Here is a 12,578-nt window from a genome sequence, read left to right as displayed (position 1 = left end):
GTAATCTCACAGAAAATTTTGAATAACAGAGATGCCATTTCCTGCATTTTGGTGTATTTTAACAGGTTGTTATACAGCAACATTTACCTACAATTGTAAACACTTAATCAAATTACTATTTTGGAGAAGAACAGCAGGTTGTGTGTGAATGAGCAGAACCGATTCCGTCAGGTGTCCTAAACCCCCCTCCTCCCTTCCCTCACTTCACAGTTCTGAGCTGAACTCTTCTCCGCTCCTGCTCCAGTCTCGTGGCACCGTTTGAAGCACCTGAAGGCGTTAGTTATCTGTTGTCCAACTAAGGACAATCCATCCATCCACATCTATTTTTTATTAAAGTAAATGGGACTGTCTTTTTGACATTTTGATCGCTGTTGTTATTTTGACAAATTAGCGCCGTTGTTTTGAAACGTGACGTATAATGTGAATAACACAGCAAACAATTCTCTTTGTATTTTTAATAATTTTTTTTACAGTAAGCTTTTTTTATTTATTATATCTGAAATGTAGCAGGAGTTCAGACACTTGCTGATGTGTGTGCTCTGTACAGCTGTCTGGAGATGTTTCTGTGCGTAACGTGCACTGTCCACAGGGCATTTATTCTATTGAATAAATGATCGTTTTTGTTTCAGGGGTCTGAAAGGAGGGGAGAGGGGGTGTTTTTCAGTGTGCAGCTGCTGAGTAGGGACAATATTTGGAGAGAAGGACTAGGCACAGAACCTTCTAGCGTAAATGTGACCATCTGTCACTCCGTCCTCACCCCCCACCCCCCGCCTAGAGGCTCCTCTCCTGCTCCTCGAAGGAGCGCGTAACTGTGCGCCGCGCATGCTGCAGCTGGAACATCCACTCCACAGACTGGGTCAGCCGGGGCTAAGGGCAACGTCTCCTCTCGTTGTAATTTTTAATAAATAATCAAAATAAAAATGCGCGATGACTTTGAACTTTTAGGGGCAGAGTTGGCAGATCCGAGCAAAGAGTTGCCTGAACAGAACGGGTCAAAATTAGAGAGTTCCCGGATCTTGTTCTGGCAGGATCCGGCTCAAATTAACCACTGCTTCCACCTCTCAACGACATTATTGGTTGAGGTCAGTAGAACTCCACCTTCACTGAACGCAGTGTTAGTAAAGTGCTGTTTTCCCTCCTCAGCTGCCTGATGGTTTGCCAGAATCTCCTCAGAACTGACCGAGAGTCTCTATCCAAGGTCTCACCAAACTCCTCCCACATCCTAGCTTTTGTCTCATCAACAGCCAAGGCTGCAAACCGCTTGGCGCTCCAGTACTTCCCATCTCGGAGTCCCACTGGTCAACAAGGCTCGATATGACTCCTTCTTCAGCTTGACAACCTCCCTAACACGGGGTTTCCACCACCGAGTTCGTGGATGGCCACCACGAGAAGCACCAACAACCTTGTGGCCACAGCTCAAGGCAGCTACCTCAACAAGCGAGGCACAGAACATGGCCCACTTGGACTCAATCACCCCTACCTCATTGGGATGAGGTTAAAGCTCTCCCGGAGGTGTGAGTTGAAGATCGCTCTGACGGGTTCTTCTGCCATGCTTTCCCAGCAAACCCTCACTACACGTTTGGGCCTACCGGGTCTGTCCGGCATCTTCCTCCGTCATCTGATCCAGCTCACTAGCAGATGGTGATCAGTTGACAGCTCAGCTCCTCTCTTCACCCAAATATCCAAAACAAATGGCCGCAAATCAGCTGACACGAATATGAAGTCAACCATTAATCTATGACCCAGGGCGTCCTGGTGCCAAGTGCACTTATGGACACCCTTATGTTCAAACATAGTGTTCGTGATGGACAAACTACTGTATGACTAGCACAGAAGTCCAACAACAGAACACTGCTCAGGTTCAGATAAGAGAGGCCGTTCCTCCCATTCATGCCCCTCCAGGTCACACTGTCATTACCCACATGGGTGTTGAAGTTCCCCAGCAGAATAAAGGAGTCCCCAGTTGGTGCACCTTCCAAGAACCCCACCAAGGAGGCTGGATACTCTGAACTGCAGTTTAGCGTGTAGGCACAAACAACAGTCAGAGCCTGTCCCCCTACCTGAAGGTGCTAGGAAGCCACCCTCTCATCTACCGGATAAAACTACAACACACAGGCATCAAGTAGGGGAGCTATAAGTAGACCTCACTAGCTCAACACCTCTCACCATGGGCAACTCCAGAGTAGAATAAGGTCTAGCCCCTCTCAAGGAAATCGGTTCCAGAGCCCATGCTATGCGTCGTTGAGCCCAACTACAAACCGGATTCCAAAAAAGTTGGGACACTAAACAAATTGTGAATAAAAACTGAATGCAATGATGTGGAGGTGCCAACATGATTCAGAATAGAACACAGATCAAAAGTTTAAACTGAGAGAATGTATCATTTTAAGGGAAAAATCTGTTTTCCAAATTTCATGGCGTCAACAAATACCAAAAAAGTTGGGACAAGTCCATTTTTACCACTGTGTGGCATCTCCCCTTCTTCTTACAACACTCAACAGACGTCTGGGGACAGAGGAGACCAGTTTATCAAGTTTAGAAATAGGAATGCTCTCCCATTCATGTCTAATACAGCCCTCTAACTGTTCAATCTTCTTGGGCCTTCTTTGTCGCACCTTCCTCTTTATGATGCGCCAAATGTTCTCTATAGGTGAAAGATCTGGACTGCAGGCTGGCCATTTCAGTACCCGGATCCTTCTCCTACATAGCCATGATATTGTGATTGCTGCAGAATGTGGTCTGGCATTATCGTGTTGAAAAATGCAGGGTCTTCCCTGAAAGAGATGACGTCTAGATGGGAGCATATGTTGTTCTAAAACCTGAACATAGTTCTCTGCATTAATGGTGCCTTTCCACACATGCAAGCTGCCCATGCCACAAGCGCTCATGCAACCCCATACCATCAGTGATGCAGGTTTCTGAACGGAGCGTTGATAACAGCTTGGGCTATCCTTGTCCTCTCTGGTCCGGATGACATGGCGTCCCAGTGTTCCATAAAGAACTTCAAATTGTGACTCATCTGACCACAGAACAGTCTTCCATTTTGCCACACTCCATTTTAAATGACCCCTGGCCCAGTGCAATCATCTGAGCTCATGGAGCTTGCGTAGAAATGGCTTCCTCTTTGCACTGTAGAGTTTCAGCTGGCAACGTCGGATGGCACGGTGGATTGTGTTCACTGACGATGCTTTCTGGAAGTATTCCTGAGCCCATTCTGTTGTTTCCTTGACAGTGGCATTTCTGTTTGAGGTGCAGTGACGTTTAAGGGCCCTGAGATCATGAGCATCCAGTAGAGTTTTACGGCCTTGACCCTTACGCACAGCGATTGTTTCAGATTCTCTGAATCTTTTGATGATGTTCTGCACGGTTGATGACGATAACTTAAAAGTCTTTGCTATTTTACGCTGGGTAAAACCATTCTGGTATTGCTGCACTATCTTTCTGCGCAACAATGGTGAAATTGGAGGTCCTCTTACCATCTTGGCTTCTGAGAGACAGACACTCTGAGAAGCTCTTTTTATACCCAATCATGTTGTCAATTGACCTCATTAGTATTAATTGGTCTTCCAGCTGTTTGTTATATGCTTAATTTCCTTTTTCCAGCCACTTATTGCTACTTGTCCCAACTTTTTTGGGATTTGTTGACACTGTGAAATTTTGAATCAACATATTTTTTCTTTAAAATGTTACATTTACTCAGATTAAACTTTTGATCTGTCATCCATGTTATATTACGAATAAAATATTGACATTTGCCATCTCCACATCATTGCATTTAGTTTTTATTCACAATTTGTTTAGTGTCCCAACTTTTTTGGAATCCGGGTTGTATATCTAGTTGGTACCTCTCAACCTCGCGCACAAGTTCAGGCTCCTTCCCCGCCAGAGAGGTTACATCCCATGTCCCAAGAGCCAGCTTTAGTAAGCCAGGGTCAGAGCGCCAAGGTCCTTGCCTTCGGCCACTGCCCATGGCGTCATGCACTCAACTTTTATGGCCCTTCCTGCAGGTGTTGGGTCCAAAGGAAGGCAAACCCATGCTGCTCCTTCGGGCTGAGCCCGACTGAGCCCAATGGGTAGAGACCCGGTCACCAGGCACTCGCTGACTAGCCCCTCCCCCATGCTGGCTCCATGGTGGGGCCCCGGTAGCCCACGTCCAGACGCTTGAGTTCCTTGATTTTTTTCCTATCTATAAAAATCTTCTGAATCGCTCTTTGTTTGGCCTGTCACCTAGGACCAATCTGCCTTGGAAGACCCTACCGGGGGCAATTATAATTGCCCTCGATAGCATCACTCCTAGGATCGTTCAGGCACACAAACTCCTCCACCACGATAAGGTGACGATTCAAGCAAGAGTGTTCCTTGGGGTACACTGTGGGCGGTGCGCCTTGAATATTGGATTGGGGGCCTGTTTTTACCGGCTGTTCAGTCCCTATACGATTGGTGCGAGAGTTTGGTTCGCATTGCCCATAGTAAGTCATTCCCCTTCAGGGTGGCAGTTGGACTCCACCAGGGCTGCCCGTTGTCACGATTCTGTTCATAACTTTTATAGACGGGAGTTTCTCGGTGCAGCCAGCGCACGGAGGGTTTCCGGTTTGGTGGCCTCGGGATTCCATCTTTGCAGATGATGTGGTCCTGTTGGCGTCATCATGCTGTGATCTTCAGCTCTCACTGGAGTGATTCACAGCTGAGTGTGAAGGAGCTGGGATGAAAATGAAAGGTGATGAAAGGGAAAGAGAACACCACAGCGGTCATCAAGAAGGCTCAGCAGAGACTACACTTCTTAAGAGTACTTAAGAAGCACAACCTGAACACCAAATTGCTGTTGACCTTATACCGCTCGTCCATTGAGAGCCTGCTGACATACTGTATCTCAGTATGGTACGGCAGCTGCACCCTGGCTGACAGGGAGAGACTTCAGAGAGTAGTCAAGACATCACAAAAGATAATTGGCTGCCCTCTCCCCTCCCTGATGGACATTTACACATCACGCTGCCTCAACAGAGCAGAAAGCATAATCAAGGACTGTTCACACCTGGGTTTTGAACTGTTTGACTTGTTACACCTTCAGGGAAGTGCTACAGGTGCATCAGAACAAGAACAAACGGATTCAAGAACGTTTTTTTCCCGAAAGCCATCACCACACTGAACTCACTCATGCACTGATTTAATAATCTAACCTCCCAAACCCCTGGACTTCTATTGTGCAATACTACTGACATTTCATACTCTCAGTCACCTTAACTACTTCACCAATATCCATAATGTGCAATATAATTGTGAAATACTTGTATTTTTTACTTTCATAGTGCTATTATATCTATATTGCGTTACATTTTTTATATTTTTAGTGTGTGTTTTTCTTAAGCATGTTTTTTGCACTGAAAAAAGGGAGTGGCTCTTAATTTCATTGTACTTGCGTATAATGACAATAAAGGCAATCTGATTCTGATTCTGAATCATCACCTCCAAATCTGAGACCATGGTTCTCAACCAGAAAAGGGTGGATTGCTCTCTTCAGGTCGAAGGTGAGGTTCTGCCTCAAGTGGAGGAGTGCAATTATCTCTGTTTTGTTCACGAGTCTGGGAAGAATGGAGCGTGAGATTGACAGATGGATTGGTGCAGCATCTGCAGTATTGCGGACTCTGTACCAGTCCGTTGTGGTGAAGAGAGCTGAGCTGTAAGGCAAAGCTGTTTACCTGTCGGTCTACGTTCCTACCCTCACCGTATGCACTTCCTGACGCAACCACAGGCCACCGAGCTACCACAGCCCTTTGTGTGGAGCAGGGAGCTGCCATCTAGGGTGCCCAGGGGTGCAGATGTTGGTCGCAGATGTTGGTGATTAAAGGCCTTGCTCAAGGGCCCAGAGTGGAGAAAATGAGGGTGGAGGCAGGCAGGTGTGGATGCTTCACGCATCCCACACACATTTTGATGTTGTCTGTACCGGGGGTTGAACCAGCAATCTTCGGATCACAGGTCCACCTTCTCTAACCTCTGCGCCACCACCCCCTTAGTTTATTTAAACTATTTCTTTTTTATTTGCACAGAAGGAGGGAGATTAGGTTTAACAGATTTGTGTGTGATTGCAGCGAAGAAGTGGGAATGGTAGGTAGCAGAAGGCAGAGATCATGACATGTTGCAGGAGGGCGCGACTCCCTGCACCTGTGGGCTGCACACAACCTGTATAAATAAAGGTTGAATGAATGAATGAAAGGGTATTGCATTACAGTATTGGACTAACATATATTTATTATTTACCTCTTATGTAGTCTTATGTAGACCGGACCGGACCAGTAGCCGACTTCAGCCTCAGCCTCTCCGGTCAGTCTCGTTTTTCACCGGGGGTGCCCCGTGCTGTCGGGTGCTGAGAAGCGGAGGAGCAGCGTGAAGGAGCGGGTCTGCGTGGTGCTCGAGTGAAGTTCGGAGTTTGTATCGGAGTTGCTCAGGCCTCCATCCAAACTCACCTGGATAATAATTAATTTTATCCGGATCACGCTGTTGGCCCCTGTTGACCTGAAACGAACTTGGATCATGCCTTTCACTTCAGGAGGATTTTCTGACAGCTCGCTCTGCTATTTGCTGCAAATTTTCTGTTTCTGTTTCGACCTGTTGATTCTGGACCCAGCTTCTGTTTCTCATGGGAGCATCCATCCATCCATCCATCCTTCTTCACAGGGGGACCGGAGCCCCCCTCAGCCTGACTCAAACTGCAGTTGGGCCAACTCGTCGGGTTTGTTTGCCCATTTGAACTGTGACATTTTATGGTCTGAAACTTTTCTGCATCATTCATATTACTGTCACTATTTTCAGTTCTCAGATTATCTGGAGTCACTGAATCTTGTTAATACACCTGAATCTGTCCATCACTGCAACTTTCACTGTTTTTGGGTTCTGAATGATCACGTCTTCATTAATGTTTCTCATGGATCAATTATGGGGGATAATTGCCACACTGTTAACTCCTGTAATTACACATCAGTCACAAAAAACTCAAGAAAATGTCTGATAATAATGTTGTTACTGCTCTCAGGAATTCAACCCAACCCTGGACCCCCCATTAATTACAGCACACCAAATGACTTTAAAAACACCTCTGGGCTCCATTTTCTGCATGTAAACGCTCGTAGCCTTCTGAAAAAACTTGATGCTGTGAAAATCCTGGTCAGTTCTTCTGGGGCTGATGTTATCTTTATTTCTGAGTCCTGGCTCAACAAATCTGTAATGAATAATGACGTGGCAATCAATGGGTTTAACATCTACCGCTGTGATCGTCAAAAAAGGGGGGGTGGAGTCATTATTTACATTAGAGACACTCTGGTTTCAAGTCTTGTGACTTCCAAAACAATTCCAAACCAGTTTGAAGCCTTATCTGTAAACATCACCTTGAATGGAGGCCAGGTTTTAACTGTAGTCTGCTGCTACCGCCCCCCCCTCAGCTTCACCTATGGCATTAAATGCCATTAAGGAATTCCTTGGTAATTTAAAATTCACAGAGGTCTTTTTAGCTGGAGATCTCAACATTGATTGGTGTAAGTCGACCCCCCTCTGTGACAAATTCAAGGAATGTTGCTTGTCTTTTAATTTAACCCAACTGATTGACTCCCCCACCAGATTAAATAAAAGCCACCCTGACAATTCCTCCATCTTAGACCTGTTTCTAACTAATATGCCTCACAAATTCCCTGGTACAGGTGTATTCGCTGATCTTTTGAGTGATCATTGTGTGACAGCGGCTTTAAGAAATATTAAACTTCCACCTTCTAAGCCCAGATTAATTAAAAAAAGGGATCTGAAACATTTCTGTGAACAGTCATTCCTCTGGGATCTGTCTCACTTTGACTGGCATCGTATTCTGTTAACTGATGATGTGAACTCTGCTTGGAACTATTTCCATAATAATTTCATTTATTTCCTGAACAAACATGCTCCTTTTCGTCAGTTCAGAATAAAGGGACGAGACAGCCCCTGGTTTACTCCAGAGCTAGCTGACCTCCTGCACAGGAGAGATCATCTTTGGGCCGCAGCGAGAAAATCTGGCTCAGACACTGATTGGTTGAGTTTTCGACAGATGAGGAATAAATGTACAACTTCTGTCAAAGCAGCAAAACGCAACTATTTCTTATCTCAGACTTCCAAAAATCTAAATGACCCTAACAGATTCTGGAAAACCATCAAATCTCTCTCAGGCACCACCCAATCATCTGACCTCCCATCACAACTTCTCGTTAACTCTGTTCCTGTGTCAAATAAGCACGAGATCCTGAACTGTTTCAACAAACATTTTGTTGCTTCTGGTTCTTTATTTGACACAGTTACTAATGGAAGATCAGCCACTTCACTTAATAACCAAACTTCTACAAATCAAATCCCTCCTACAAGTCAATCCTCAGTTAATCACAGCTTCTCTTTTTCTCCATTCTCAGTCAGTGAGGTCAATAAACTGTTAAAAGATCTTGATCCTAAAAAATCTGCAGGTCCAGATGAACTTCCACCTTATTTCTTAAGGCTGGCTGCTCATATCATCACAGTCCCTGTGACCCACATCTTCAATCTCTCCATAAGACAAAACTCCATCCCAGACACTTGGAAAACGGCCTTTGTTCTTCCTTTGCTGAAGGGAGGTGACCCCACCTCACTGAACAACTATCGACCAATCTCTAAACTCTGCATTTTAGCCAAGGTTCTAGAAAAACTGATAAACTCTCAAATCAAAAAATACCTGGACTCATTTAACATCTTACCTCCACATCAATCTGGTTTCAGGAAACAACACAGCACAACCACTGCTTCACTGAAGGTTCTTAATGACATTGTTGAAGCACTGGATGCTAAGGATTATTGTGCTGCACTTTTCTTAGACCTGTCTGAAGCTTTTGACACTGTGGATCATAACATCTTGTGTCATAAACTCTCAGAAATCGGTTTCTCAGATCACACCATTGGTTGGTTCTCTAACTATCTTTCAGACCGGAGGCAATGTGTTCAACATAATGGTACTTCCTCCAGTTATTTAACAGTCAACAATGGTGTACCACAAGGCTCAGTCTTAGGACCCACCCTCTTTACAATCTACATACATAATGTAGGTAAAAACATCCCTAATGCATCCTTACATTTCTATGTTGACGACACAGTTGTTTATTGTCGAGCTAAAACAGTTGCTAAGGCTTTCCAGCTTTTGAAATCTGCATTTAACTACATCCAGACTGATTTGTTCCGCCTCAAACTTGTCCTAAATGCCGAAAAAACCAAAGTGATGCTTTTTTCAAATAGGAAGTTGGTCCCAGCAGTTCTTCCTCCGATTTTATCCTCAAATGGTGTCCCCATTGGGTTTGTTGATTCCTATAAATATTTGGGTATCTTGGTCGACTCACATCTTTCTTTTAAGCTCCATGTGGAAAACTTGGTAAAGAAACTGAAAGTTAAACTGGGTTTCTTTTTCAGAAACAGATCCTGTCTAACCCTGAATGCTAGAAAACGCCTTGTATCTGTGACTTTCCTTCCCTCAATTGATTTTGGTGATATTATTTACATGAACGCTCCTACAAGAACCCTGCAGATGTTGGATGCTGTCTATCATGGTGCACTAAGATTCATAACTGGCTGTGATTATCGTACCCACCACTGCACCCTGTATTCATTGGTTAACTGGACATCATTAACTTCACGCAGACTCTCTCACTGGTACATTTTCATCTTTAAATCACTTCTTGGTCTGCTGCCTTCATACATCTCCTCCTACATGTCTCTGCGTGAGTGCAGCTACAGCGTGCGCTCTCAGGACATTATTACCTGCAGTGTTCCCTCAGTGAGGACTGAACTAGGCAAAAGGGCCTTCTCCTACTCCGCTCCTGTTTCCTGGAATATCTTACAAAAAGATTTGAAGCTCTCGACCTTTGACCTCTCTAAGTGGCTTTAAGAATCTGTTGGACTCCTGGCAGGGACCAATGCTGACATGTTCCTGTTTTTAGTTTTCTACATTTGTCTTGGAATCTAGCTGTTTTTTTGTTTTGTTACCTTTTTCCTTTTAGCCATCCTATTTGTTAAAAAAAAAAAAAAAAAACCTGTAGTATGAGTTTTTATAACTGCTTATTGTTGTTGCTGTTGTCCATTGTTGTCATCTTTCTTTGTTGAAATCAGGTCTCTTGTAAATGAGTCCTCGAGGCTCAATGGGATTTACCTGTATAAATAAAGGTTGATTGATAGTCGACACTTAACAGATATTCACTGCATAACTGGTGATACTTTGAAGGATGAAACTTGTTTCTCCTAATATTGGCTAACCATCTTCTCAACAGGTCAGGTTTGTGTAATTGCCTTTGTGCTAGCTCAGGATGAGACACTGCGATGAAATGTATAACGCATCTGCTGGCTTCCTTCCTGTCTTACATAGATAACTTTACTAATTTGCATTTATAATCTACATGAATTTTTCTGTTCAGTGCTCTGAGATGACTTCTGTTATGACTTGGAGCTATATAAATAAACTGAACTGAATTGAATTAATAGAAAACTAAAATTAGTCAAATATTCTATATAATATTTTTTACACTGTGTAAATAATACAGAAATCTAGGGCAATATCAGATTGTGCCATTTTATTTGCTAAATTGTACCATGATTCGGCATAGTGCTACACTCTATAACAGTGTTTGCCACAGAAGTTGAATTTTACTAGCCAATTCAATAATTAACAGCGATTACATCGGCTTTATATTTTAATTTTAACATTTACATTATTGGCTTTAATTATGGTCACATGATTATGGGGGCCAAGATGGTGTAGAGGCAGGGCAGCCAGCTTGGGACCCGAAAGTCCCAGGTTCAATCCCCCGTCACTGCACACCGCGTGGTGTCTCTGGGCAGCACACCCCATCCCCAAAATGCCCCCCTGAGCGCCCCCAATAGCTGCCCACTGCACCACCCGGTGGTGGATGGGTTAAATGCAGAGACCAATTTCACCATTGTATGGAAACATGCAGTGATGACAATAATATTATTATTATTCAAATTGAGATAAATATGAAATCTACTTACTTGTGAAATGAGACGTTTTTCTCTTCAGTTGGTACAACCGTAGCACGCAGAGCTTTGTAGCATTTTTACATTTTTGTATACATGAGATGTATATATTCTATTATTATCATTTATAATTTATTTTTATGTATTCTGCCCTTACTGTTGGCTATTTTGCCAGTATCTAGAACAATACTAAATCCAGACACTTGCTCTCTCTGGTTATCGCTCCTGTCCCTCCAGTGAGTCACATCACGTGAGCAACGTGCCCTCTAGTTGTCTTATTTAACTCTGGGTAGCTTCAACTTCCAGATCTCAATACTGTATTTAGTTCTATAGCGAGATGGTTTTCTTTGTTGCCCATAAACCTTTTGGCAGTCGAACATTATTTTTGGTTTCTTTGAGTTTCTGTACTACTAATGTTAAAGTTCAGGTTCTTAAATCTTCTTCCAGTTCCCTTTTAGCCACAAATGGAAGCAACATGGTAAAACCTGTTTTACTTACTGAACTTTGAGACTTTTGTCTTTTCTGATTGGTCACAGTGAACACTGGCATTGTAAACCACACTCACTCCAGGATGGGCTCCATCATGAGCACAGGAATTGTTCAAGGTGAGACAAGTTTATATGGCTCACTCAGATTATCCTCTGCAGCCATGCTAAAAGCAGTGCTTTGTTCCCTCCACCAGGAGCCACCACAGGCCAGTCGGGCCCCAGCAGCAGCGGTACTTACTATCCTATCACCAACCAGTTCACCATGGGGGGTGCTGCCATCTCCATGGCTTCACCTATGGTCATCCCCAGCAACACCATGCACTATGGCAGTTAAGATGAAGATCAAGGACCTGTTTGAGCTCCCACACCCCACCCTGCATGACAAGAAGTCCTCCTTCTAACCCTGATGGAGCCAACAACCAAAACCAGTAAACCAAAACCAGTGCTGTGCTGCATTTTCTTCTTTGGTCCTGCTTCAGTCCATCAGTAGATGAACAACTGAACAGTCTCATATCCGTCCAGACACGTCCACCCCCACCACCTCTGTTTGGGTCTGTTGGAACTTTACTGCTATCTGAGACCCTCTACATACTTATCCTGTTTTTAATGTGTCATGAGCCTCTGGAACCAGCATCAGTCCATACCCACCATGCTCCTGTGTAACAATGACTCTGACGCTCCTCATCTTGTTTACATTGTGAATTTAGTTTTCAGGTCTGGTCTGCAACTTTGTCAGCGGCTTGATTCAGACAAATCAACTTTTCATCAGGAACATCAGCGCTTTTCCTTGCTGAACCCCCTGTAGTCTGCTCCTGTGGGTGGAGTTTTACCAAGAACCATCTGCAAGGCTGCTTATCCGTCAACACGTTTTTATTTTTTATTTTAGTTGTGAACGAACAACAGGCTGGTCACCTTCCATGCTGAGTCGAAACTGTAGTCTTGTGTTGTGTCTGTTGATGCTGCAGATGTTTGATCTTTATGAAGCTCTTTTTGGGTTCAGGAGAACCAGCTGTTCACACTCATGTCCCATTGATCCAGATGTTCACTCCTCTTAGCTCCACTTTCTTCACC

The 12,578-nt window shown here is 44.1% G+C and overlaps 1 protein-coding gene across 1 annotated transcript in view; it reads left to right on the top strand.

Annotated features, from left to right (window-relative positions):
* carm1 (coactivator-associated arginine methyltransferase 1) overlaps window positions 1-12,283 on the top strand; it is a 175,304-nt gene extending 163,021 nt beyond the window's left edge. Inside the window, exons 15-16 of the mRNA XM_037689301.1 lie at window positions 11,556-11,624; window positions 11,702-12,283. Coding sequence (XP_037545229.1) covers window positions 11,556-11,624; window positions 11,702-11,841 — 209 coding nt within the window. The 3' untranslated portion in view covers window positions 11,842-12,283. The remainder of the gene's footprint in view (window positions 1-11,555; window positions 11,625-11,701) is intronic.
* Window positions 12,284-12,578: the final 295 nt, after the last annotated feature.

The sequence above is a fragment of the Nematolebias whitei genome, chromosome 15 (genome assembly GCF_014905685.2).
Source record: "Nematolebias whitei isolate Nwh7 chromosome 15, NemWhi1, whole genome shotgun sequence".
NCBI lineage: Eukaryota > Metazoa > Chordata > Actinopteri > Cyprinodontiformes > Rivulidae > Nematolebias > Nematolebias whitei.
The sequence above is the reverse complement of the archived record's forward strand: the minus strand, read 5'-3'. Positions and strand labels throughout refer to the sequence as shown.